This window comes from Cyanistes caeruleus, chromosome 1 (assembly GCF_971803275.1).
Source record: "Cyanistes caeruleus chromosome 1, bCyaCae1.hap1.1, whole genome shotgun sequence".
Classification (NCBI taxonomy): Eukaryota; Metazoa; Chordata; class Aves; order Passeriformes; family Paridae; genus Cyanistes; species Cyanistes caeruleus.
Genome location: NC_141701.1, coordinates 26,476,586 through 26,504,551, shown reverse-complemented (window position 1 = coordinate 26,504,551; position 27,966 = coordinate 26,476,586). Strand labels below are relative to the sequence as shown.

Sequence of the window (27,966 nt, the reverse complement as noted above, 5' to 3'; positions counted from 1 at the left end):
ATCCTCCAGAATTCCTAAACAGAAGCTAATCAGTAAGACAATGAGGAAAACCTTGCCTACCTGATAGCTAAAAGTCACCAATCAGACAAACAGCTGCCCTGCATTTTCAGATGAAATGCACATATATTGGTCTTTCTAGGGTTACGATGATAGAGGAGTTTTCTCTGGTCAACAGCTATGACCCATGGTTCCCACCATTTCAACAATGAAACTAACAGTTGCCAAAATTCTTCAGAGAACTTGCATTGGTAAGATACTTTTATTTATCATCATGTATTTTTAAAAAATCTTCCATTTTTTACTGTGAATATTCCATTTTATCAGGAAAATGTGTCCTTCGAAAAGTATACACGAGCATACCAAAGTACATGAGTTATTAAATTTGCAGCAAAAATTTCCAATGATAACTTTTAAACCTTCATGATATAGATAGTAAACCTTTTCATTATAAAAGTTCAAGGTTCTAAGATACATAAAAGCACAGTTTTAGTGCTTTACTTTACATCAATTTACTTTCCCTTGATTTTTTTTCATCAAAATATATTGAAATTCATTAATACAAGTAATAGCTTTTGAAAGCTGCTCTACAAAATTCAACCTTAAAAGCCATATAAAGAAATGAGTGCCATTTTGCACTTTGAAAATTGTTTAAGTTAAAGGAGAATGAGAAAGCCAGAAGTTTGTTCACTTTCAAACATGGTGTGGAACTGCTCCAAACGAGTTATCCCAATTAAACTGACATCCTGACTTCAATGTACACATGCCTGTAGATTTTCTTGAATGCTTGAAACAATAGCTCCAAAGTCACTGAACATGATGTGCAGTGTTGGTCTTCAACCAACATAAAACCCCAGACAGATAAAATCACCTTCATTTGCTGTCACAGTGCTGTGACTATGTACTATTACACAGTCATACTGTTGTATGTACTATTACTAGTACATACATACATACTATGTATGATTATTGCATAGAGGACTCCCAGCAGTGCTCCTTTGAGATAGAAGTGTGATGAGGACAAATATAAGCTGTGCAATGCCACAGTTTTTGCTCCAGTAAGAATCCAGGTCTTGTTTCACAATAAAGAAGTCTCCTGATCCCATTGCACAACTGAGGGCATTCACAGTGCCAAGCACAGCTCTTGCTTCAACTGACTGGCACAGCAGAAGTATTGCACCAATGGAATAGTCACAACACCATATTTATACTCCTAAAATGCCAAATTAAGGTTTTGTTGCAGACTCCAAATGCTGTTACATAAAAAGCTCTGAATTTTACTTGGGGATCTGAGATGAGAAGGGGAAAGAAAAAAAGATTAGATAAAGCCTCTCATTCACAAATTCAGTGTAACATTGAAATACAACAGCTCTGCACTTCTTGTCATCCCTATCATCTTTTGTATGACAGAAACATCCTATTTGTGCACCTGTGCATCTCCTTTTGTGTATCATTGTTTGCTGAAGAGATGTCTCAAACTCCATGGAACTGGCTTACAGAGATTTACCAGGATAACTGAAGCTGCTTGGAAACAAAACCTGTCACAGCATCAAACACAGAATATGTCTACAGAAAATCCTTTCTTTGCTACTGATTTGACAAGATGCAAAGTTAGACTTAGCTTTAAATTAGCTTTCCCAGATATGGCAGTAATTTAGTCACATCACCTTAGAGCTTGGCAATGGCCAGATTTTATTTGTGAAGAATAAAGGGTATATTCAGTCTTTATTTGGGAAATTTTTGGTGTGTCAACTGCACTATGCAGTCATTTATTTAACTATGAGGAATGTACTACTTAAGTAAATTGGACATGTTATAATCAACAATTCCAAAAGACATTCAAAAGTTTTTGGGAAACACCAATTCTGCTCTTGGAAAGGCATCTTAAAGATTTGCCTTTAAACACTGCCACTGGATCATCATAGATACAAACTGAAAACTAGGTTTTATGTACTTTGGTATCCACAGAATTGGATACTAGCTGGAGTAATTCTTAACCTCTCTTATATCACTGTTTAGGAATATTCCACATTTTTCCTAAACCTAAATAAGCTTGACCTGTTAAAAAATGCAAAACTAAAGTTTAGGTAAATATTAACCAGTACAATGTTTGAATGGTCATGAAGTTTCCTAAGAAGAATTCAATGTTTTTCAAGCAAAACATGTTTTCATAATGTATTACATTCAGACAGATACTTTTCTACCTTGGATTCAAACAGACCAATCAATTAAATATATTTCTAAAGTAATGTTAACCAAGGAAAGCAAACCACCTGACTTTAGGAACAGGGTAGGATGGAAGTAGTTCTGTTAGCTGAAAATTCATGCCACTTATCTATTTTGTATAAAATAAAACCTTCTCTTACCATCATGATTGGGATTTCCCAAGGTCCATGGCTCGTCTGAGTCGAAATGAGTGTCTCCCCCAATTCCTGGGCCAGGAAAATATGCATGAGCTAAAAATCCTCCCTCCCCATCAAAGGGAGAACTGTCTCCATGAAAACCTGATGCAAAAATGATAGTAATATCCACGTCTCTCTTGCCATTTTCTAATTCAATGTAAGGAACTTCTTCAAATGTTAGAGGAGTTACATTCTGCCACACATCGAAGGCACGGCGAATGGCTTTACGAGTTTCAGCATCACCTACTTTTGGAGTGACGTTCTTTATGCTGAAATAAACAGAGAAACATTACACAGATTAAATTTAACAGAGTGGTAAATGACACTGCTAATAACCACTTCCCCCTAATTATTATAAGCACTGTGTTTTTAATAAAACATGCTAGCCTGGCACTTTGAGAAGAGTTTTTTCAAACGAGCTGGTACAAAATTATGGTGTCAATCTGTACAGCCCTTTAAGATGGAATTTATTATGATAGCTAGCTTACTCCCAGCAGTAGAAAAAAACCACATTATATTTAGAAGATTAAGAATATATTAAAATGAAAAATTCCTAACAGTGGGATAACCAGATTAATCAACCACTGACTGTTTACCTCCTGGACCACAATTAGAATCCATCACAGCTAAAGAATGTTGTGTTCTTTCTGATCAAAAAAAAAATGTTTTTAGTTAAATTAAATTTTTACTTATTAGTGAGTTCATTAACAAAAGCAGAACTCCATACTGTGACCACCAACCAGTAATCACAAAGCCTTGTTGTATTTGCAACTGGAAAAATTCCGTATCAGAAACAAAGCCTTTTGACTTTAGTACAGGCTAATACGTCCTTTTATGATCTGATTACATCTGTAAATCTTCCATAAAACTGTAGAATCCATCAGAGAAACCATTTTATATTAGACAATTACATGCTAAGTCAAGAATATGTATTTAAACAGAAATTTCAGTCTCCACTACTTCTTCAAGTGACACATACAGGAAAAAGGCAAAAACCTTGAGAACTGCAGTTTACTCTCATAGTTAGTAAATTATCGTGAAATCATCTTTTAAAAAAAATCTTTCTTTGTTTTCATTATTGAATTCAAGAAAAGAATGTCAATAATCAATTTCAAACCTATCCAATTTTCTGCATCATTTCCACTCGATCCATATAGGCAGCAAAAACTCTATTAGGTTTGTGTCTGCTCTGAAGCTGCTGCAATCAGATTCTCTTTGTTCCTTTGACATGTGCTTGACTGAATGTCCAGCACAATTTTCAAAAATTGCATAGTTTTAGAGTACATGTAATATTTTTGTCAGTTTACACAGCATGGCACATTAAAAGACAACAAATATACTTTCATGAATAAAGCTCAAAAGATTGATTTTTTTGGTACATTAAATGTGCTTGACTATATGGCATTTATGTTTTTATAAATGGGAACAAATCCTTCAAGTGTGATTGTATAGATTTTATTTCATATATACATTTTGTTCACAGCTTCAGGTAGAAAACATAAAGTTACCTATATGGACTTCCACTCAAAAAGATTTCACTGTATTGAGTCCAATAGTGCTGTCTAACCAAAGCATAATTTTTTAGCTGGTATGCATGTTCCAAAGAAATACCAACATGAAGCATAAGATAATACATTGCAGACAATTCACTGCTTTCCTGGATCTTTTGTTCCAAAGGTAATTTAACCAATCAATTCACACTTCTGTCGATTCTATTATTTGCCTGGCTTATATTATTGGTTCTTGTTCTGCCTTTCTCTCTCACATACATGAGCTTCAAAACTTTTCCCCTTATACAAAGATATTTAAAAGACATTTCTGCACTGCAAAGTCATTACCTTTTTGTTGTCTCTAAGAAATTAAAATTTTGAAATCTATAAATCTCTGGTTAGAAGACATTTTCTCCAGTATATTGAATATTTTCTGTGATTTTTATTAAACTCAACTCAATTTTTTAATGTTCTTTTAAAACTGGCTCTGTCAGAACTATAAAGTACTGCAGTACTGATCTTGCTGTCAGAGAGAAAATGTCCTCTGATCTGTAGGCATGACCTTACTCTACATAATGTAAATGTCATGTGATTTAAAGTGGTTTCTATGATGCCCTTTCATAATTATTTGCTCATCAGTCATTTTATGATCAGTGTTGCATTGCTTTCTCTGTGATAAAAAAATATTGGACACACTGGACCAACACACTCAGCCCTTGCAGAACCCCTCTCTGAAAGCTCCCACCTCTGAGAATTAGGGTTTTTTTGAGATGCTTTAATTAGCAAGTTCATAAACTACTGTCTGTTCCCCCTGAGAAAGTATAGCATTTTGGAACCTGTCCTATGACACAAAATCAAAAGCACTTCACAATGGCACACTTCCACTACCAAAAACTTCCCTGATGCTATGCTAAGAATATCCCCTGCAAAGCTGGCAGAGGTGCTCCTAGTCCTGCTGTGCTCCCCCTAAGGCACGTGTACTGCCTGAAGAAGAGCTCTTTGAAGGGTTAGAGCCTCTGTTATTTGCCATGTATAAAGAATATGGCAAATGAATCAACAGGCTCTCATAGAAAACAGAGCATGGCTAGAAAAACTGCAGAAAAACTGAAATACTGATATAGAAAAAGTTCATCTGAAATATACAGCTTGGGCTTCATTTGGTTTTGAGTTTTTTGTTGTTGTTGTTGTTAGTTGTGGTTTTTTGTTTTTGCTTCTTTCTTTGGGTATTTTTTGGTTGTTTTATTTTTGGTGTTTTGTTTGGTTTGTTTGTTTTTTGGGTTGTTTTTTTTGTATTTAGGAATCTTAGTAATTGGTCAAAGTCCCCCTTTGGTCTTAAGCAAACAGAACAAAAGAAGGGTTTTCTGCTATTATATGTCAAATGAGGAAATGGATTAAAATGGATTGGAATTTTGTACTGATGATAAATTGTGCAATTGGACTAAAAGGGTTTGACTCAAACATTAAAGCTTATCATTTTAAATTTTCTTGTTTTTTCAGGACATTGAATTGAGTTTTAATCAGATTAAAAATGACAAACTGAGCCACTGGGCTAGTTTCACACTTGCAAGCTAGAGTAGACTACCTTTTACAGCAGACATTTTCCATGGCATTCAGCTATTGACTTTTGAAAATAGCATCCTACATCTCCAGATTCATTGTCAACTTTTTTTAAAGCACACTTTCTGTATTAAAACCAGAGAAATTTCTGACTTCCAAACCAAGATTGGAGTGGGCAAGATTATACAGAAAAGTGTAACTTTAAGGAGAAATTACACAAATCATCAGTTATTCCTATACAAAAATATTTACAAAAGACTATTGTCCAATTTTAATGTGTAAAACACAGTCCAAGTTCAACACTGAAAGAGTAAATACCAACATCGTGCAACACAAACATTGAAATTGTCTTGCTGGGAACTTTGCTCAAAATCATTCACCAGTGCAGATATCTGAAACCCAAGTTATGTTACATTTCTTTCATGCTGTTTATCATACAACCTCCAAGGGGGAAGTACAGTAAAATCACTTCATAAAGACAGTCTATCAATTGCCAGAGATACTATAAATCTTCTAAAAGTCTTCAGTTTAGACCTATGATTGCAATAGCAAATAAAGTCTCATATAAGCCCTTTCCTATTACATTTAGATCTGCATCTTAAATCCAGGAATCACCTGAAACAGTAAAAAAAAGAGGAATTTGGTATCTTACACTCAACATGTGCAGATAATGGAGATCAAATAGAAGTGTAGGATGTGACAACTCAGAATCACTCTTATTGCAAGGTGAAAGCATAGCAAGACAAAGGCCTTCATAATAAAAATACATCTTTTTTCTAAGTATTGCTTTCTTAGTCTGCATGTCTAGTGATCATTTCACAGCAAAGAAGCTCAAATGAGAGAAAGATCCAAAGCTGACCTTGACCAGATTGGCAGTACAAAGAGGTTGAAGATCCTGTAATTACTAAACAAAAGGCAATCTATAAGATGAAATATTTTTTTTCATGCCATGTTTTACAAATAAATAAACTGAGTGACACATTTTATAAATTTTGAAAGCTGTTATTTTTAGACTGCAACAGCCCTGTATCAATTGATTATGCTTTTTTTTGGTGGTTATTATTGCTGGTTTTCTATGATTTTCAACCTGATAGTTGTTCCAAGCATTATAACTTTAAAATACATGTCTTCCACAAGAATGATTAGATTTTATCACTGATATGCCCTTTTCACATTGATTTACTATTTCCACAGCTGTCTGAAGAGTCCTGTTTTGAGAGTGTTATTGTATAATCCTGAGTCTATTGATTTCAGAAAAGCTTTGGGTTTTCCTTTCCTTCCCTTCCCACTCCTTTCCCAAAATATCCTAAAAGAAAAATTATCCATGTTTCACTGACATATTTTTGGCTGTATCAGCTTCAGGAGCCTTGCAAGATTGTCAGGATATACCTCACTTGACTGTGTAAAATCAGTAATCTGAAATTTAAATAGATGAAAGAGCAGGAATTTAAATTGAGTAGGTAAAAAGATACAGTCAGTAATCTGTTTGAAGTAAGCTGGTTACAGATCTGTGCTTGAGATGAAATTGTTCAGGTAAAATGAATTGGAACATACATTAAATTTGCATAAATTGTTGACATAACCTTTTTACTGTCATTGATGTAAATCAAACCTAAACTGAACCAAAATTTTGGAGGCTTGTTTGTTGTTTTGGTGGAGAGTTTTTTGTTTGTTTGTTTGGTTTTTAATCACACTGTAACTTTTATTGAAAGTAATAAATTACCTCTGGCCAAAAACATATTTCACTTTGGGCCATCATTTCTCTAGAAATCACTGAAGAGATTGCTTCACTAAACTCTCACTGACGTGAGGTCTTTTAGCTTCAACTTCTTTCCAGTTTCAGTTTCTAACTCTTTGTAGACATGGACTAAGAGTGCTATCTTGGTTCATACAGCTCTTGCTCATGTTGATTAATCCTACACCAGAACTGTTGCTTTTGATTTTCTGTGGGTTTGATTTTCAACCTACTGCTGCCATGATTGAAAGAACTTATTATTATCTTGCCTCTTCATTTTCAGGGATAACATTCTCCTCAACATTCATTAAAAGAAGATGAAATGTGAAAGACATGAGATTTCCGAGACAAAAACCTAAGATTAGCAAAATACTTGACAGATAAATGTTTTTATAGGAAAGCTATTTTAAGAGATCTGATGTCATAATTTACTACTAGGTTATCTAAAATCAACAAAATGAACCATAAACATGGAATGTGTTCTAAATATTACTTTGTAGTAATACACTCAAAAATATTTTTGCTGCTATGAATCAGCAGCACTTTCCAAGTTTTTTCTTAATCCACTGTTTCCTTATTTATTAGTGTGGATATCCAATATCCAAGAAAAAAAACATTTCTCCATATTCTACACAATATGGACCATCCAGACTATAGGAATTGCACAGTCTATTGCTAACAGGCCAGAGAAGAGTTTTCATTGCCTACTGAAGCTCCCAGCTAGTATTCATTAATTCATTCATTTATCTGAACAGCATATAGTTAGAATATAGGATATATCTAACTTGTAAAAGGAAAATGACAATTATCTAGGGCTTGACCCATTGTCAACTGAACTCAAGAAAAATACTAAATTATTTATAGTGGGTTTGGGATGGAGCTATTGCCTATCTAGAGCTGTTTCCTGCACCAATTAAATGATAATATATTGCTGAACAATTGAATTTGTTTTTTTCCTTACTTAAGAAAGAAAAAAATTAATCAGAATAGCTTTTAAATTATTATTTTATTTTAAATCATTACAAGTTCTAAGTCATGGCTATAATTCAAGGCAAAGCTTTTATTTTTTACAGAACATTGTCCAATTTTACTTGCAAAAGTATTTCACAAATGGAATAATCTGGTCAATTGAGAAATGACTGACTGCTGGAGCTCAGATTATGAATAATATGCACAGAATGCTGATGAGGAGGGGTTCATATTCAATGATTCTCTGTCTAAAATTGACAGATAAACATTTATATTCTATTTTTACAAAACAGATAGCTTTATTGATTCACATTGTTGCTCCTTCTTTAAAGTACTGGATTATTTACTTTCCTAGCAAAAGAGAAGGTGACTATATTTTTGAGAATCATATGTGCCTTCAAAAGTACCCCCTCAAATTTTTTTAAAAAACTTAAATAATTTTTAAAAATCCTTTCATAGCCTTCTTAAATTTCTTCTCTGATTCTGTACAATGTTCAGAGATGGTTGTGTAACCTGACACAGCCTGAAATACTAAGGAAAGATTAAGACTATATCATTTAGATCTCTGTAGCTTTTTCTGTAATGGAGTCGTAATTTTCTTGTACTCTAGATGTTCTCTTTCACCCCTATACTCTTTTGGCTGGTACAAAGCTTCAAATACTTACTTTCTGTTTTGCTCTTTGTAAAAGGCATGTTAGTCTATAACATGTATACTAATAATGGTCACAAGGTTTATCAGCATAAACTATACCAGGCAGAAAAATACTGTGAACTGGGTAGCTTCATCAGAAACAGGAATTCCAACAAACATCACACATCAGTTCAAATGAGAAGAAGGCTGCATTCCCTGAGGGAGAGCAAGCATAATTAATGCAGCAGATTGTCCATTCCATGCTGGTGTTCCCAGTACTGGAAATCTGTATTTTGGTTCTGTCTGTAAACACATTTCTTTCTAAGAATAAATATCACCTAACTCCAAAATTCAATCTGTTACTGAAAGGGCATAAAAATTTAATATGGGGCAAAAAACCCCCCAACATTATTAATGTATCTTCTAATTATAATTGTAATTTCAAGTTGCTTCATTGAAACTTATCTTGAAATTTTGCAGAACTGTTTTCAATTGAAAAATTACATGTTAAAAAAAGTTCCAGGGCAAGGAAGGGTGGGGAACTTGCTTTTGGGAGCATTTGTTATGGGGTTTTGATTTTGCTTTCCAGAAAATTGTAAGATGTACTACACAGTGAAATGAAGGAGAAATTGCTCTTTCTGTGGAGGAATTACTAAACTTAGCAGGCACACTTCAGGATGCAAGGTTCGACTGGCCAGGAAGGCACAGAATGCAGCTGAAAAACTGCAGGTTATAAAGAGACTGAGGAGTGGCATAGAGAAAAAATGAGCAGATAAATGACACTAGAGATATGATTAAAATTTTAAGGAACAAAGCAGGGTAAAATGTCATTCATTTAACATGTTATAAGCCTGTTAGCAGGGAATTGGTGAAAAGTGTGAAAAGAATCTTAGTTTTTTTTTTTTTTTGGTCTTTATTTGCTTTGGGTTATTTTCTAAATCAAAAAGACAATATAACATTTATTTTCTATTCTAATCAAATGTAGGGTTTCTATTTTAAATGTCTTTTGTACTATAATTCACTGTAAAAAATATTACAGACTTAGTCACTTCAAAGCTCTGTTTGACTGGAAGTCTTGTCAAAGTGAGAGAGAGAACATTTTCAAAGAGGGGAGGCAGGAGATAAAGAACTGCTATAAATTCCTCAGAGTGAGAAAGGTTACTAGATAGTTGTCACTTAGCTTAACACTGGGCACCTTCATCTGTTATTTGGATTAATGCTTTGGGTGACAGTCCAGAAGATATACAAGTGGTAGGATTTAGACTGTTGTAAAAAATTGTGTAATGAAACAGGGAATCAGACCCTGTACAATCAGAGTGGTAGAAAACTACACATATGAGTAGATGACTACACATGCCTCCTAAGTGTGCACACTCTGTACTTAAATTCTAAAAAAATGCAAAAAGATGTACAGTGCTGTAGGTAAGCATTCTTATTCTAACCAGCTATAAATTACATTTACATTAACAATAAAGGACTTCAGCCAATGCAACTTACCAGCCCCAAGGCAAGTCAGTTGTCTATTCCTTGATGTTGTATCAGAATGTAATATCTTAAACTATTCAGTCATAAACCAGAGTAGTGACATAGGGTTACAAATTAAACTCTCTTCATCAGGGTATGAGGAACAGTCTGTATGACTATTAAGGCCTATGAACTTTATATTTACTACTTGTATGGGTTTGTAAATAACGGCACTAGTTAATGAATTGGAAAACTATTTTATCCCTCACCCTTTTACCTCTTACCCCTGTTAGATATTACAGGAATCCATGATGAGGCTGTGTAAATTTTCCAACAGTCTCTATTGGAATCCTTATTTTGCTGACAGATTGGGGGTTTTATATAATATACATGACACTTTCTCTGGTTGACAGAGCTCTAGTGAGTACATCTTGAAAGTTTCCATCTAACTTTCCCTGCAAGGCCTCAGTTTTGACAGCAGGCACACTGTGCTAACTACGTGTCAGGCTCAGGAGTTATACAGATGTACTGCCCTGCACACCCTCCTGCACCCATCATCATCTAGACAGGAAATGGTCGGGTCAGTGACTCATCAAATTATAATCAAATTAATTTGTACTTAGAACAGACCCATAGGCACCTACATTTTGCAGAGACTGACTCCTTTCAATAACCTATTTTACATATTTAAATTAGAAATCTGAGTTTCATTACAGCACTCCTAGATTTAGAGCATTATTTCCTGAGAAGTTGCCAAGAAAGTTGAAAGGTAAACTTAAGGACACACTGGGTGTTAAACTGATGCTGTAAGCTTCAGAAAGTTTACTGGCTACTAAATAGATGCAATTTTAGTCCAAGAAAACAACCTGGTTCTTATACAGCACATACATACTTATAGGAGGTATACCCAGAGTAGCACTTTTATATCATACATTAATAATAAACTTCTCAAAATATTGAAAAACATTTAGGAATTTCTATTTACTTTAAATGAAAAGCCATCACCATTAGTGACATTAGCATGCCTACAGGAATATCTTTAGTACCTGTAAGTGATATGTTTGTGTTGCCATTTCTGTCCTGTTAACGCGTAGCGTTTCCGACGAATGTTAAATTTGGAGCTACCTCTCGTTTGGTCAGGCACACCACATCGAGGTTTCTTCATCCAGCTGCAAGAAACAGCACCACACAGTTAAAGCAACATGAAAGAAAAATAATAACTACTGCATCCCTAAAAAAAAACCCCACGTTATTATCTGTACATATAATTTTATAGAACATATAAACTTATAAAAACAACAGACCATTGCTGGTTTTTTAATTCATGATACTGAAATTGCTAACTATTTGATACTATCAAATTCTTCTACCTTACTCTTTTTCCACACAATGAGAAGTATCTCATTGGAACTTAAAACTCCTAATGGAGATATTTAACTCAGGAATTATTGCTTAAGAATATTCAATGTTCTGCACAAAATCAAGCCAAAAATCTAAATTGCATATAATAAAAATGACCATTGCAGAAGCACCAGATTTCATAGAGAAAGATTTTATTTCTACAGTGCTTTTCAATACATCATTGTTCTCCAATATTTCAAAAACTTTAAACTTGACAGCATTCAAAATATATTATAATTAAGATGATATCTAATACAGAAATATCATTTCCACAGCAATATCCTCCAACTATTCCTCACTTGTAGTGTAAGACACTATTTAGTTGAAATAAAACACAGCTAATGTTATTATTTTATATGAATTGAATGGCTGCAGGACAATTTACCATCAGGAAGAGAGCAAGACTAAAGTCTTTACTGCGTAAGTAAAAGACAAATCTCCTCTGTTACTTTTTCCAGCTCATTGGACTATATTTCTATCATGCCAAACAATTATTTATGTAAAAGCTATAGTTTTACAATGCCATTTACCAGAAGAGTAGTCATAGACTATATTCAGGCTTTCATGGATGAATTTCTGACCATTAAACTGGCACTGTTTTGTAAATAAATGTACACATAGCAAATGTATATATATATATGTGTGATTGGATGACAGAAAAGTAATTTGGAATGTCATCTCAGAAAGCAGATTCCCTTTAAAACATGCACAGGTAATAAAAAACACAAAAAAAAGCAGTCAATCATCAGCCTCACAATAAATGTGTAAGAAGTGGTTTAAAAGTACAGTTAGATTTGTAACACTTCATATATGCTGTAGCTATGGATATACAGCAAACTGTTTTCCAAAGGCACAAGTAGGTATTAAGCTCACCAGCCTGCGGGAAAATACAAAATTTTCTTGATACTACCAAGATGGCACTGCATCCCACTTGCACTGATAAGAGATACAGAAGTGCCTGCAAAAACTCTGATGTGAGACAAATCTATTGAGTAGTACAGGTCAGGAACCCAAAGCTCATGGATTTAACTGCCTTAACTGAAGACATCAAGGATCACAATCACCTGCTTCAAATAAGAAACACAGAATGATTTGTTCCAATTTCTAGTCAGAATACTTATGCATGGCACATAAAACAGCTGATGTGCAAGGAAAACAATGTTCCTTCTCTAGTGCCTGCAAAGACCATACTGCAAAAATCTAAAAAACCTTACCCCACCAGCATTTGCTGACACACCCTGCAAATTTACTTTAGATTCCTTTGGGTTTTGAAATAAAATAATAATTCAACAAAGTAGACACTAAGGATTTTTGGAACGAAATATTACTGGAAAGTTGAATTTGCTCTAGTAATGAAAGAAAATGGAAGAAAGATGTAGTTACAGACCAAAGGGCAATAGTATTCTTATTAGTAAAATAATATATTTACACTTTATGAAATTAAAATTGGATCAGACCTTCAAAAACTTTTAGACATATTGTCAGCAATATTTTTTCACAGTGCATGTTAGATCAGTATGCAACACTTTAGTGGCAGGGTATATATAAATTATATTGTTGGAACTTCATACACACACTGCAGAAAAAGATGTAAACATAAAAGATTGGTGTTCTCACCTTAAAGTGATATCCCTACATCAAGAACAAGAAGCAAGGAATAAAGAAAAATCAAGTAACTATTATATTTTGTTAGAAACACTGTATAAAGATATTGTATAACATATATCACTCAAAATTGTATAATTTCAAGGGCAATGACTTAAAAGTTACTGAATTAGGCCTTTTCCCTCAACAAAAAGTTTACATTATTTAGCTTAACTGATGGAGACCTATTTTAATAAAAGGGTTTGCTCACTGGCAAGTTAGGGGCAGATAAGAGTAAATATTCCAAGTTCTGAATTTAAAAATTAATCTTCAAAGCTATTGAAATAATTTATCAAGTCAAAAGACTCAATAATCTTACAGAAAATCTTGTTAATGTAAAAACCTTTTCGCATTTTAGAGCTAACACCAAAGGTCAAGAACAGTAGGTAACACGGATTAAAAAATCAACATTGTATTATCTTAATAGAACTACTGACAATCCTTTTTTAACAAAACAAAACGTAGCCCAAAATAACATGTTATGAAATTCAAGCAGTCACAATTTGTTCTTGCATTGATTTTGAAGCAGTATGTACCTACAAGGACATTATGCTTGTACCCTTATTGGTTTGGACAGGGAGGGGATGTTCCAAGCTCTCATGCTGTCTGCACCACTAATGTTCTCACTGTTCTTACATGAGGTCTGTAGTTCACACAATATAAATCCAAATATAAATCAAATGGAAGTCATTGCATGGGTGGTTCAGTAGCTTTTGGGCAATTATCTTCATGTAAAATTTAAGAAAAGATACAATTCACAGCCAAAGATTTGGAACATCACCAAATCTATCACCTAGATCTTAGCTGAGCTAAGTTTAGATGTCAAATTTTAAACAAACTAGTGCATGACTAGTATGGGAGCTCAGTATTTTCTAGCACAGAAATGAGGCAAAATGTTAACAACTTCAGGCACGTAAATTTTCCTTTTATTTCTTTAATATTTTATTTTTTTTTCAACTGTAATTGTTCCCACACTCACTGGGAGGAAGACTTCTCTTAGTAATAATCATTAATGCTCATGACATTCCAGATACTTAGCACATAATATGGTCTTTTCTTGGGGGAATTGACAAATAAGACATTGATTTCTATATTCTTTCAAATATAGATTCTTCTAACATAATATGATTAAGGTCTTCCATGTTCCTGATTGTTTCATAGAGTTTAATTTTTTAATGTGTTTTTGAGATGTTTTGAAATATGCTTCATTTTTAAAAGGTGCCTACAGGTAATGACTTTGCCTCTCTTTCATCACTTTGTTTTTGAAATTGAAGAAATCTTTTCTGCAGCAGCCCTTCAAAATTAATATTTTACAAGTACTCAATAAAGAGGCTTAATTGTGACAAATGTTCCCTATCTGTATACTATGTCACATCACATTCCTATTCTAATTCCATTAGTTTGAATCTTGAAGAGCTATATATGTCAGGAAAATTTAAATATTTTAGATTCACAGCAAGTCTAGAAAGATTAAAAGAAAAATATGCAGCAAAGCTGTGATGCTCTTCCAGTAAAAAGAGAGATGAAACTGAACTTCTACCTCAAGCCAGCTGCCTAACCATGATTTGTTCTTTGCTGTCTAGGAGGAAAAATCTCTTTCTGTCTCTTACTTTTCTTAAGCCTTCAGGAAAAAAAATTACCCTCACTGAATCAAAACATTAAAAGCCATACCTTTGGTTGAAGGCCCCAGCTGCTTTATCCCTTATCCAAATTGCTGGTAAGGTTGCACAATTGTTTTGTTGTTCTTGGGCTTTGGGGGTTACTTGGGACAGAGTTATAGTAGAAAAGGAAACTAAAAGAGAGGGTTCAACTTGACTTAGCACAACTTAACTTAGTGGCTGGACAAATTATAGATGTCTGTTTAAGAAAACTACTGAATTATACCCTTAAACATCTATTAAGGAGAAATAGGTATGTCTTTCTAAGCATCTTTGCTTGCTGTAGCCTGCTATTACAGGACTTCATTGACACTTGCTTAGTAATAGGAAACAGTCAAAGAGTGATGTAAGATATTGTATTTCAGCCCAGATGATTTCTTTTCAAGACTTCTCACTGGCTATTTGCTCAGGGTACAGACCTTATGTATACTTTTGTACAAAAAAAAATACTAATTTACTGAGAAAATAAACCACTGGATCAATTTCAACAGTTCAGGATTTACTTTGTGACTGATAGTTAATATACGAACAGCAGAGAGCGTAAACTTGGCCAGAAGCTCATCTAAGCATTGAAACAATCATAATTGCCATTTATTTCTAAAGGATGACATTGGAATAAAATGAAAGTTTTGTTATTGTTGCACAGATTTAGTCAGCATCCTACACATGACCATTCCACCTGTATACCAAGAAGTTTGCAGTGTACCCCTCAAAAGTGCAAAACCAGTTTTGGGAATAAACATGCATAGCAATTTTAAGAAAAGATGACGACTAGTTTTCTTCTACAATGTTTCTTTTAAGGATGCAGAAGGCCAGGAATGCCAACAGTGGGTCCAGTTTCAGAAATGTCCTTTTTCATGAAACACTGACTGTGTTTGGTAATATATAAATGAAATACAGAAAATACCGTGGCACTCCATGCAAACGTCAGACAGTATTTTCACTGGGTTTGCCATTGTCACGGTACTTGCATTCAGAAACTCCCTCACATTTTTACACCATTATAAGGATGTCTCTCCCTACCACTCACTCTTCCTTATCCCCAGCAATAAGTATGCATCATTCTTTCCAAGACACTTGAGGTAAAACAAATAGTGAAACCAAGTGAATGCTGAGTAGTAAGGAGAAGATGAATACTGTTCATATTTATGCATACCAAAATACTCATTGAGGGATTATCTTTTTTCCAGAGCAGCAAAATCCTCCCAGGAGACATTTCATAGTGCTGCTGTAGGGCATTATTTCTCTGTTAATATCCCCAAAGTTGGTTCCTATCAAGTTGCTACTACAACTTTTTTAATAGTTTGTCCTTCTGAAGACAAAGAATCACATCATAATCTCTTGTCAAGATGTGTCAAAGATGCAGGTAAATCCTCATGCACAAGATGAGAACATATTTTTTATGAGGTTCCTGCTGTATTTATTATTTGCAACACCAGCACTGTTAGTTATTACAGCATATCCCAGAGGAAAAAATTATAAACTGTCATATGTTTCTTACCTAAAGAGTATATATACTTTCTGTGTACATGAAATTGTGTTTATTTTACAAAATAATGCCACAAATGAATAACTGAAAGACAATTTACTCTTTACTATACAGTCATATCTCCCATGAATATTCAGTGATGTGAACTGATGGTACCTTGAGGCCAGTATTTCGTTAAAAATGAGTTTTTTTGTTGTTTTGGTCTTTTTCAACACCAATTTAAGTGTAACAGGCCTTTAACAATCAGTTTTGTTCCTAATTTGACTCAAGGTAATGTGACTCCAAATACCTAAGTAAATGCAGCATGAGTTACATGTACCTAAGAATTGCAATATATTAATGTATCTGTGTAGAAGAAAATCATACATCAAAAGATCTCAAAGACTCAATATTCACCACTTTATAAGACTAATATTTTGGGTTGCTGCACAGGTGGATTTCTCCATCTCTTAAACTGCAGAAGTGAAGAAAATCTTCAAAATGCTACATTAGCAACCTTAACCATCTCCATTTGAACTTGGAATTTTGGGTTGGTTTGTTTTTTTTTAATTCTCCAGCTGATACTCTAAACTAAATGATGGCCTCTGCTTTCCCTTAGGTTACTCCTTTCTGTCTCTTTTGTGCTGCTGTGAACAGGCTATTTTACTTTCGGTGAAATATATTGTCTCTGACATGTCTTGAAAAAGGTACTAGTTACTGGCAGCACTCTCTCCTCAAAGATCAATCACTGTACAAAGAGCACAGACTCTTCACCTGCAGAATGGACCCTAAACACACTTCTGAGCATGGCTCTCTCACAAGGCATTTACTGCTATTGCACTGCATGGTCTAGGGTCCTTTAAATTCCTAAACTGAGGGAATGTGTGATCAACTCACCTCCCCTGAGGGCAGCCACAAAATCTGCTTTGTTTTATTGCTTTTCAATGCAATAGAGTATGTGTCAGTGGAATAAAATGATTTTTCCAATCCTGCCAGCATTTTGCCTAGTCTCTTCCCTAAACTCTAAATTATAGAAAAATCATTAATGTCAGTTACCTTAAAAGAAAAGAATAACAAAAGATGACACAACAGTTTGGGGGTGGGAAATGGGAAATGAAGGAAGATTATTTTCTCCCCCAAATATGCATTTTAGAGCAGTAGAAGCATATTTCACTGAGGCAAATGTTGGATATGCAGTGACAGCACCATTGAGTTATGGCTTGTTTTTCAAGCAAAGTAACTTTTCCTGAAATCACAAGATAATCTTTATCACAATTTAACTGAAGTGAGTCCAACAAGCACTTCAGAGAATCAGAGAAGTTTAAGCTGGAAAAGACCTCTAAAGTAATTGATTCAAACAATTGTCATGGCACTGCCAAATCCATCATAAAACCATGTCCCTAAGTGCCACACTTACACTTCCCTGGGCAGCCTGTTCCAATGTTTGACAACCCTTTAGGTGAAGAACTGTTTCCTAATATCATCTAAACCTCCCCTGGTGCAGCTTGAGCCTTGTCCTGTAAATGATTTCCTGGGAGAAGGGGCCAACCCCCACCTTTCAGGTATTTATAGAGAGTGGTAAGATCCCCCTGAGACTCCTTTTTTTAGGTTAAACAGCCACAATTCCCACAGCTGTTCCTCACAGGACTCGTGCTCCAGACCCTTCCCCAGCTATGCTGCCCTTCTCTGGACTCAGCCAGCACCTCAGTGTCCTTCTTGAGGGCCCAAAACAGAACGCAGCATTCGAGGAGTGGCCCCACCAACGTGAAGTACAGCGGCATGATCACTGCCCTGGTCCTGCTGTCTTAATCCTAGATACATTCTCTTAATTGTGTATTAATCATCCCTGGTTTTGGGGGGGGGGGAGTTTTTTGGCATGTTTCTAAAATTTGGGACAGTATAGAGTTGATTGAAAGTGTCCCTCAATAGTTCTGTTTTGCAGAGTTTCTCTGCGTACATTCTGCATCTGAAATCAGATACTGAAACAACTTCAGAATTGCAAAGGGCATGCAAAACTGATTCAATTTTACTGCATGTTAAAATGACCACACCTGGTCTTTTGTTACTGGAAACCACGAAACAAATGGGCCAGTGGAGTCTGCCAAATTTAATTAGTAAGAATAAAGAAATTTACACTAAAGATCTTCCAGTAAAAAAAGACTCCTTCAACTGTGAAACATTTCATGGATTCTTGCCAGTTTCAAATACATTTCTTCCCTTCCACAATGATAACCTTTTGGCCCTTACTTTAGGTAACCCTGTAACATCTTGTGTACAATCACTTGCCCAAAGGCAGACGGCAGTTAGGCTGGTGATGACTGCTACCATGAAACACAGAAGATGAAGAAAATGAAAAGGCAAGGAAAGAGAGAAACAATTTACCTCCCCATCTGAAGCTGCAACACTATTTGGATACTCCGGTTACACGGCTGCTTCCCAGTTCTATTTTACCCTGCTTGAAACAGAAAAGTCAAGAGCAGTTCAGTACTGGTTACTTACTCAATTGTGTTCCTGTCCACTTTTCCTGTCATATTAATGCCATAGAACTGCTGCATGGCAGCTATAGCTGATTGCATGGTTTCTGCAGAGCGCAACACCGACATTCGGGGGTCAGTTGGTGGAAGGTAGCCATACTTTTGTAACCATACCTGCAATGACAAGTGCAGCGGCTATTAAATAGAAATTAAAGGTAAAGAAAACGCTCCCTAGTAATTAGTTTTATACTGTACATAAAGAAGCTTCTAATTCACCGAGTATAAGTCCTGTTCGTTTGGGTGCTTGGCTTTTTCTGCTTTATTTTATCTGCATATAAGAAATTCTTTGGGGATTTTATTTCACCTTCTTTATTAAAGATACTATTGCTGTAAGACTTACAGAGCTTCCTACCCAGAAACCATCTCTCTTTATTATCTGTAACTGCCTGCTTCAATTATTTATTTAATGTATTTATTTATTTATTTGAAGCTACGACTTAAGCACCTAACCCTGGCTCTAGGCACTTCAAGTAATGTTTTAAGCAGACAAGATATAAATCTACAATATTTGCCACATACAATTGACTGCCCACCAGGCACATAATAATATTCACCATCTACAATAATAAATCCACAATAGCTCGCACATTTACACTAAATTGTTATTGTCTCTAGAAGAACATGAAGGAGAGGGTAGGGAGGCATTCAGCTTTCTGAGAAGAATATCAAAATCACACACTTATAGGCAAAGCAGGTGTCCAGGAGGTAATGAAGTAGCAGAGTCTGCTTTCACTTCACTAAGAGGAACTGCCTTTTTAAATCAAGATGCATTTATTGCCAACTGCTTATGCTCATAATCGTGTAGAAGTGTGAGGTCCAAATTACTGAAAGGTTCATGGATTAAAGCCACTATCTTAACAACATTTGGACAAGCCCCCTGAAACATGCTGTCCTCTTGATGCAATGTGTCATAAACAAGTAGTTGCAGTTATCATAATGTTTCTATGTTTTCTCAAAATCAAGACTATAAAGAAAACAGTGAAAGACTTGTGAGGAAGTAGGGCACTGATACAGCTTTAAAAAAATGTCTTTTCATTCCAGGGCTGGAAGTGCTCATTAGAATGAAAGGTACATATATTGCCAATCTACAAGACTCAGTTAAAATGTATTGCTGCAATTTCACTCCCCTAGTAACAAAATATTTGTGACCCCATAAATCTGATCTTCTGTTCTTTAACAAAAAAACAAAAACAAAGCAAAACCAAAACAAAACAAATTAAAATTGATTCAGCCACCTCTTTCAAACATATCACATAACAATTCACAGACTCTGAATCATTACATTAATGAATGTAATTAATTACAGTGTTTTGTGGGCTCTGCCTCATACAATTCTGGTTTTTTAACCTGTTTGTAGATACTCTGTTTATATGCAGCCTAACAGCAACCTACATATCTATTTTCAGTTTTAAATTTCTCTTGCCAAGGGCACCATTTCAGTTTTGCAGCAGGTTAACCAAGGTTGTGGTGTACTCCCCTTTTATGAGCACAGTGGACAATCACAATGAATTAACTTATTATGAAGGTACACTTTACTAACACTGAACAGACATTACAGATGAACACTGGCTCAGTGCAAGTGAAAGATTAAACTGGCTTTAAAGATTGTGTAAATCTTCAGGTTATGAGTTCAGATATTTCTAATTCAAATATTTTTACCTTAGACACACATTTACCTGTGCAGTATACACACACAAACTTGACAACCACAGAATCATAAAATCACAGAATATTCTGAGTTGGAAGGGACCTACAAGGATCACTGAATCCAACTCAAGTTAATGGCCCACAGGGATCAAACCCACAACCTGTTTGTGAGCCCCACGGAACAGGGAGATACAACAGGAGGTATAGACAGGACTAAGACCTAGACTAAAGCCTTGCACCTTCACACTATTTCTATATACAAGACTATTCAGAGTAATAAAATTTTGTTTAATAAATAGGAATATGCTCTTATTTACAATATAGATGAATTGCTACAATCAGAACCTACACACAACTTTAGATATTCATACCTTCTTGAACTTTTCAGCTTTAATGGAGAGCTTGTGTACATTAAGTGCGAGCAAGATTTGGGTAATCACAGAAATAACTTTGTTTATGTGCCACTTTGCAGATGAAGCCTGTTCTTCCCTGCATTATTGGAAGATAGCCCTGAAATGCCAGACAGAGCCTGAATATTGGCAAGAGCAACATAATATGTGGAAACAAGACCATGGAACTAAGAAATTAATGTTTGATAGAGTGGATTGATTTCAGTGTAGTATGTAGAGCCTCTTTGCATTAATATTTACAATGAGCATATTTAAGAATGGGGTTATTTTTATATTCATTTCTCAAGTCAGTGATATCAAAACAAATAGTAAGGGAAGAGAAATAGTTCTGAGTAGCATGTCACAGTTATGTAAAATGGTGACACCTTCTCAGCAAGAATTTGGTATGCAGACACAGACCTTTATGAAGCCCTCAGGTGCTAAGGGCAGACAAAATTGCTGGGCAGGCCTGGGAGGTCACCCATCACCATGTAAAACCATCCTCACTGCAGCATAACTGGAGAAGTCAGAGGTATGGGGTTGCAAGAAAAAAAAATTGCCAGGAGGTAAACCTTCAGACATCTGAATTAAAAAAGTTATTAATACAGAGACAGAAAAAAAACTCTTGGGGACTACAGCTCATGGGAGAAGTGGAGCAGGGAGAACTAACTGGAATCTAGCAGAGTGCCACTGCAGAGACACTTGACAGAAAAGGAACAGAGAGTTGGCTCAGAAACAGCAGGAGAGGACAGTATAGCCTTTCCCTTTCAAAAAGTCTTACATACAAGGTAAGTACAGGATGCCTGAAAGCCACCCCCAATCATTGAACAAAGGAATTAGACCACCTGGGTCTTCCCTCAGCCTTCAAAATAGCCTAGAAGACACAGCCAACGTACTGGAAAGTCAGATGACACTCTGAAAGTAAGTTTCTGTCTGAAAATTCAGACAAATTGATCTCCAGGCTGGTGAATGTTTGACAGCTAGCAGCATTTAGTGTTACAAAATTCTTTACTCTGTCCTTATGAGAATGGATTATGAAACAAGAAAAAAATTAGCAAATTTGTTTCTGCAGTTTTCTGCAGCAAGGACAGAAAATTTTGAAGGATCTTGGCTCAGACTACCAGAAATCTGAAATACCCATCTCAGATTTTATTGTGCATAGCCCAAATGCTGTGAACTATGGATGAGAAGATTAACTTAAAGCCCAAAATATATAGGTGGGCAAAACAGCAAAAAGGAAAAGAAACAGTATGAGAAGGAGAAGGAAAGAAAACAATTTTCTCTCGGTCTTGTATTTTTGAGGCAAGCTATAAAAGAAATTACATACAGAAGAATTTTCCCCTCTCCTCTACTGAAATTAGACTTAGTCTGCCTTTAAGGTACTTCAGCAATGTCTTGGTGAGCCTCATCTTGAGGAAATCTTTGGTCTTGGAGCAAAGAAAGAGTGAAGTAGATCCATCTAACATGTAATGTCTTGGATGCCAACAGGGACCCTTTGCACAGACCCCAAAATAAATGATATTTCATTCCTGTATACAATTTAAGAAGATAAAATACTGCTAATTCAAGTCAAGTTTTTGGGCAGGACTTTTTTGTCTCGCTGCGAAATGTGATCCATGGTATCTCCCAGCTAACCACAGAAAACCACAGCTGGAAGCTAATATGTTCCACCACTTCCCTCTCTAGTACAGTGCTTTAGTATCCTACTGCTGTGATGTTCCCATTAGACCTGGATCCTTCTTACTAGAACTTAAGCCTGTAACTTTTTATTTTACCTGCAACAGGTAAAGGGAACCAGTTATTAATTTCCCCTCTGAAGAAGCCCTTCATGTATTTGAACTTTCTGATGTGAGTCACTCTTTCTATTTTAAAAATGAACTAAAGAAACCTCTTTTGCTTAATCATATTTCATTATCTGCATTAACCTCCAGAAATCTTGAAGCTAAAATCTGTCTTTACTAAGCATCTGCTTGCACTAGATCTCTATGTTATTTCCCATTGTTGGCCTATTAACAAACATTGGAGTTTAGCTGAAGTTTTAGGAGTAATTAAGAAGAACATGGATACCCAAATATTTCATTTTTGAAAGAAAACCAAAAAAAACCAGAAAAAAAACAGAAAGAAACCCAGAAATAAAATTAGCCTATTTTTTTTTTTTTTTCAGTAACAAAACATCAAGGTTTATGTCTCATTCATCTATACATTTTAAAATTTTAAACCCATTTTTACACATTTTTCCCACCAGAAAAGTTTCTTCACCCTAATTCCACCTTTTTTTTTTTTCATAATTATAAAGAAAAGGATAAAAATAATCCATTGGTGATGAAATCTGTAGACATGACAGGAATCTGTTAAGGACCTGACACTTCTGCAGGCACCCATGGAACCTGTGAGTGCTCAGCACGTGAGCTGTATCACCTTCCAGATTTTGGATGTCTTTGACTAGATACCTAGGGTTTGGGGTTTTTCTGACATGATGAAAAAAAATCTTTTCATTTTAGTTTGTAACTGCTATTTACGCTATGCTGTATGGATCATCTGGCTGTGGAACAGACAGAACTTTCTCACATGGTTGTATTTTTTTTTTTTTCTTCTCTAAAGAATAAAGAATGGGCTAACTTAAAGTGTATTAAATACACCAAAGGATTTTAATCATTCAGATCTTTGCTAATTTAGGAAGAAAGACTGATCTTAAAAACAGTATGTTGACACCAAACTCTTATTAAGAACAAAGAAAACTGATGTACTATCATTAAAGATTAAACAAGAATATTATTAAGATAATCAGAGTTTCAGAGATATTACTGATTTCTAAGAGAGAAGAAAGCTTAGCAACAAATTATTAATGTTCCTGAATGACAGCACATAGAATAAACTACAGCACAATTATGTTCTATGAACCTGAAGGCTTAGTAAATCAGTCTAATAAAGCACAGATAAAAACAATTTCATAAATATCTTCAATAGTGCAGCTGCATATCATTATTATTCATGTATTCCTATTCCTGTTTTAGAATTTATCTGCAAACAGAATTCCTATCTGCATTAGTAAAACTGTGGTATTTTGTAATTTCAAAATATTTTGACTTCTTTTTTTTAATATATTTCCACCAAAGAAAGACACTATAAGTGAAATGATTTAAAATGTCTGAGTCATTCAGGAGATTCATACTTTCAAAATGCATACATTTATGATTCTAACTTACAGAGATCACCACAGGATTTAACACTTCAAGTGCTGATGTAATTTTGAAAGGGACTTGAGACTTTTACTAGGATAAATAAGCTAGCTCTAGAATCAGTATCCATATGACCAAATTATTTCTTCATTTAGGTCAAATAATTATGGCTAATGGTGTGGTTTAATTACAGACCTACCTACCACAGCTAATACTGACTTTTCAGTGACAACTTGATAGACAGATAGCCAGAAATAAACCAATGTGTTTACACAGAGTATTTTATGAAATCTTCTGACGTCTTTCCTCCCTCTTGCCTCCAGTGCTGCCAGGTCCTCATCAATGGTGTTTTTTCTTCTTAACAGAATACACTGATGTGAATGGGTATATGGTGCATGGCATATATCTAGTATGAAAAATGCTTCCAAGAAATAACACATAAAAACACACAGCCCAGGAGAGTCTTACCACGTCTATCAGTAATGTATACAGAATGAAATTAAAAATTATGATAAATAAAATAGAAGATTAATGGTCATGATTTACCACCTATGGTTTTAAGATGAGATAACTGATCCCTAACAAACAAAATAACAGCTTGCATGTTCAGAGCACGCCGAAGATCACAAGCAAATTAATTTCTTGGAAATTGTATAGTAGTGTGAAAAAGATCTTAAATAGAAGGATGCATTTTCAGACCAATAATCTTATTTATTACTTTAAAAACGTCAGAAAGAAAAAGTCAAAACACCAACTTGCAAAATTTAGTTCTCCACTGACATAAACTAAAAAGTGGCCAACCTGTTTTCTTGTCAATTATTGTGACAACCCCCAAAGAAACAATTTACATGTGACACCGGCACATTCTTAGACACATTAATGATGGCAATCTTTACTGGAAATTTCAAAGATTGTAGCAGGAATTTAATAATTCAGACAAGTCTTTGGGATGTCTAGGTTGCAGCCTGCACTACAAGTAAGTACTTAGATACAGTACTAGAAGTAGCAGAATTGACCTCAAAGTGGGTTAGAAGTGAATAAATTTGGCTTCACTGGGTTCAGTGTTGCTGCACCTAGTCACTTCAAATTTAAGTGAGGCACCTCCACTGTTCTATTGTGTATCTGCCTATTGGGTTTTTTCTGTGCTCTAGCTATAAAATAGATGTGAAACTGAACAATCTTATTATACTAGTCTCCAACAGCACAAAACTAGCTTTACCAACAGATGATGCTGCATGTCAACAGAGAGGTGACAATCTGAAATTTCCCCACTCATGTATACAGATAATTTAAAAGGGTACTCCTCTTCCCAGTGAGAGGAAGTTCAAGAATGAAAACTGCAGCCCAAAGCCAGAAGCTTTGCCTTGTAAGTGATTTTGATTCAAACTCAGAGTCCAAGGAGTGACAAAAGTAAAAAGGCAAAATGTATTCATAACTGTGTGCTGAATTCCTCTCATCTGTAATTCAAGTTTAGTTTAAATATTCTAAATAATGTCCTTTACTGACACACTTACACATGGGAAAATCAATGTAGCTTGTGAGCAGCAGAAGTGGGAGGTGTAAAAGAGCTGTCAGGAGCACCAGGCCAGAGTCATTTACAGATCCCAGGCAGATGGGAATCTACCAGTAAGCAGCTGATGTGGGGTCTGCATATAGCACTGTCCTTCAGCGACTGAAATATGCTTGGAACAGAGATTAGACACTACCCAGCTCCAAACGCAGAAGCTACATTGTTTATTCACTACTTCTGCTGTCTTTGTAGAGAGTGTGTTAGTGGTATAACAACTCTGACACAAATCCCTGGCCTGGAAAGAAACCCTTGATCATTTCCTGTAACACATTTATAACTGACTTCAGAATGTGGACCTTATTCATTAGCTGCTCAGGGAAATTTTCTTCAACCATTAATAGAAATCTGGCAAAGTCTAACAGAGACCCAGACCAGTGGAAATACTTCCACAAATAAAACTTACAGTTCTAGTAGATGTAAATACTCAATCATACAGCTCATGTTAAAGGCTCTGTCTTTGCGTCTTACTAGAATTTCTATAGCTGCTAAAAAATATTAAGTGATCTGCAGGGATAAGAATGCTGTATTGAATAGTCTGGCTGAATTTGCCCTGACTGGTCCCAAAGAAAGGGGAAGAAAAATAAACTTCTAAAGCCATGAGAACGAATAAGGGACTAGAGCTTCACTCTTAAGAAGAAAGACTGAGAGAGCTGTGACTTTCAGCTTTGAGAAGAAAAGGCTCCAGGGATATCTTATCTATCTATGTACACAAACATCTGAAAGAAGGGAACAGAGAAGATGGAGTCAGGCCCCTTTCAGTGGTGCCCAGTAACATGACCAGAGGTTATGGGTACAAACTGGAACACATGAAGTTCCTTCTCAAGTTTAAGGAAACACATTTTCACTGTGCACTGGCAACAGGTTGCCCACAGATGCTGTGGTGACTCGATTCTTGGAGATGCTCAAAAGCCATCTGGATATGGTCCTGGGAAGGGGGTTGGACAGAGCTCTCTTTCTACAATATTTATTCAGTAACACCTTTGGTCCACGAATTTCAAATTGACAAAGAACATGGGTGCAACTTACTGCCTGATAGCTATCGTATACATTTAGAAAGAATTGTTGTCTACTCTTTTGATAGCCATAATATTACCATATTATTATTGATAACCACAAGATTCCATAACCTCCAGTTCCTTTAAGACTCAAACGTTTTACTATTTGTTGCCTCTTTCTGTCCCTTTTTGTGTATCTTCTGAGAGGTTATTCATATGTTCCTATCTGGAACATTCTTGATTTTTCCTGGGTTTAGATTTTTCTTTTTCTTTCATGGTTCTCTGTGGCTCATTATATGCAGCTGTGGAGTTCATTCAGATGCTGGATCCCAGAACACCACTGACTAGATCAAGGTGATGGGCATATAACAAAAACAATGATGAGCCTTGAGTCAGAGCAATTCTGGTTTAAGCAAAGGCCAATGAGGTGCTCCTTGCTAAATAATAACTCACTTTTTGTTTGCAAAAATGAGTGGTGCCTCTCAACTTTCTTCTTCGCAACACTGCAAGTATTTAGTGAAATCAACATATAAATGCTATTGTTGTTTGGTGATGTATCAAGAAAGGCAAGAGTTCCAAGTGAGTCTTTCACCACAGTCCAGAAGATCACCCTGTCTTGTCATTGCCTTGGTATTAGCATCTTTGACCCCTACAGCTTTGCAATACCTCACTTGCAAGCTGATTATTTTGGTCTAACCCAAATATATATTGATGGCAAAACTCTGACTGTTTAACATCACAGTATTTTAGGGCAGAGTTGTTTATTCTTACAAAAAAGGCAAGAAGGGAACTGAAAAACAACTAGGGAAATAGAATTTGCTGCTTAGATCCTGCAGCTTAGTACTTGCTTGAACTTTTGTTGCTTCTGGTTTAGATTTCTCAAGAGAGCCTATCTCCCCTCACACACATACTCTAAACAATCAAAGCAATGCATTTCATCATGAATTCATGAGGACTGCCTCACTGCTTCAATTGCCATCCTACAAGCAGGAATGTCTCCAAGTGGATGGCACTAGCTGGAAATGACCACGTATTTTTTTAAGGCTCTGAGAATATCATTGCAGGCAACCATGTACTTTAAGAGGGGGTATGCACACCACTAAAACTTTAAAAAAAAAAAATTTTTTTTTTTTTCATAGGCTGTAAAATCATTAGCAGCAGCAATATCAGAAAAAAAAACGACTTTATACTACTATGAGACTGAAGTAAGAAACCTTGGTTATTTGGTACGTCTGT

At 35.4% G+C, this 27,966-nt stretch overlaps 1 protein-coding gene and 1 long non-coding RNA gene across 2 annotated transcripts in view; one reads left to right on the top strand and one right to left on the bottom strand.

The window, feature by feature from the left end:
- Window positions 1-27,966, bottom strand: part of MMP16 (matrix metallopeptidase 16) — a 166,946-nt gene that overhangs the window by 64,705 nt on the left and 74,275 nt on the right. Inside the window, exons 2-4 of the mRNA XM_086883419.1 lie at window positions 18,916-19,064; window positions 11,292-11,414; window positions 2,364-2,668 (exon numbers count right to left, since the gene is read on the bottom strand). Coding sequence (XP_086739545.1) covers window positions 2,364-2,668; window positions 11,292-11,414; window positions 18,916-19,064 — 577 coding nt within the window. The remainder of the gene's footprint in view (window positions 1-2,363; window positions 2,669-11,291; window positions 11,415-18,915; window positions 19,065-27,966) is intronic.
- On the top strand, window positions 162-7,585 carry LOC111924574 (uncharacterized). The gene is made up of 2 exons (XR_015285165.1): window positions 162-248; window positions 7,465-7,585. It is a non-coding gene; the product is annotated as an uncharacterized LOC111924574 (long non-coding RNA).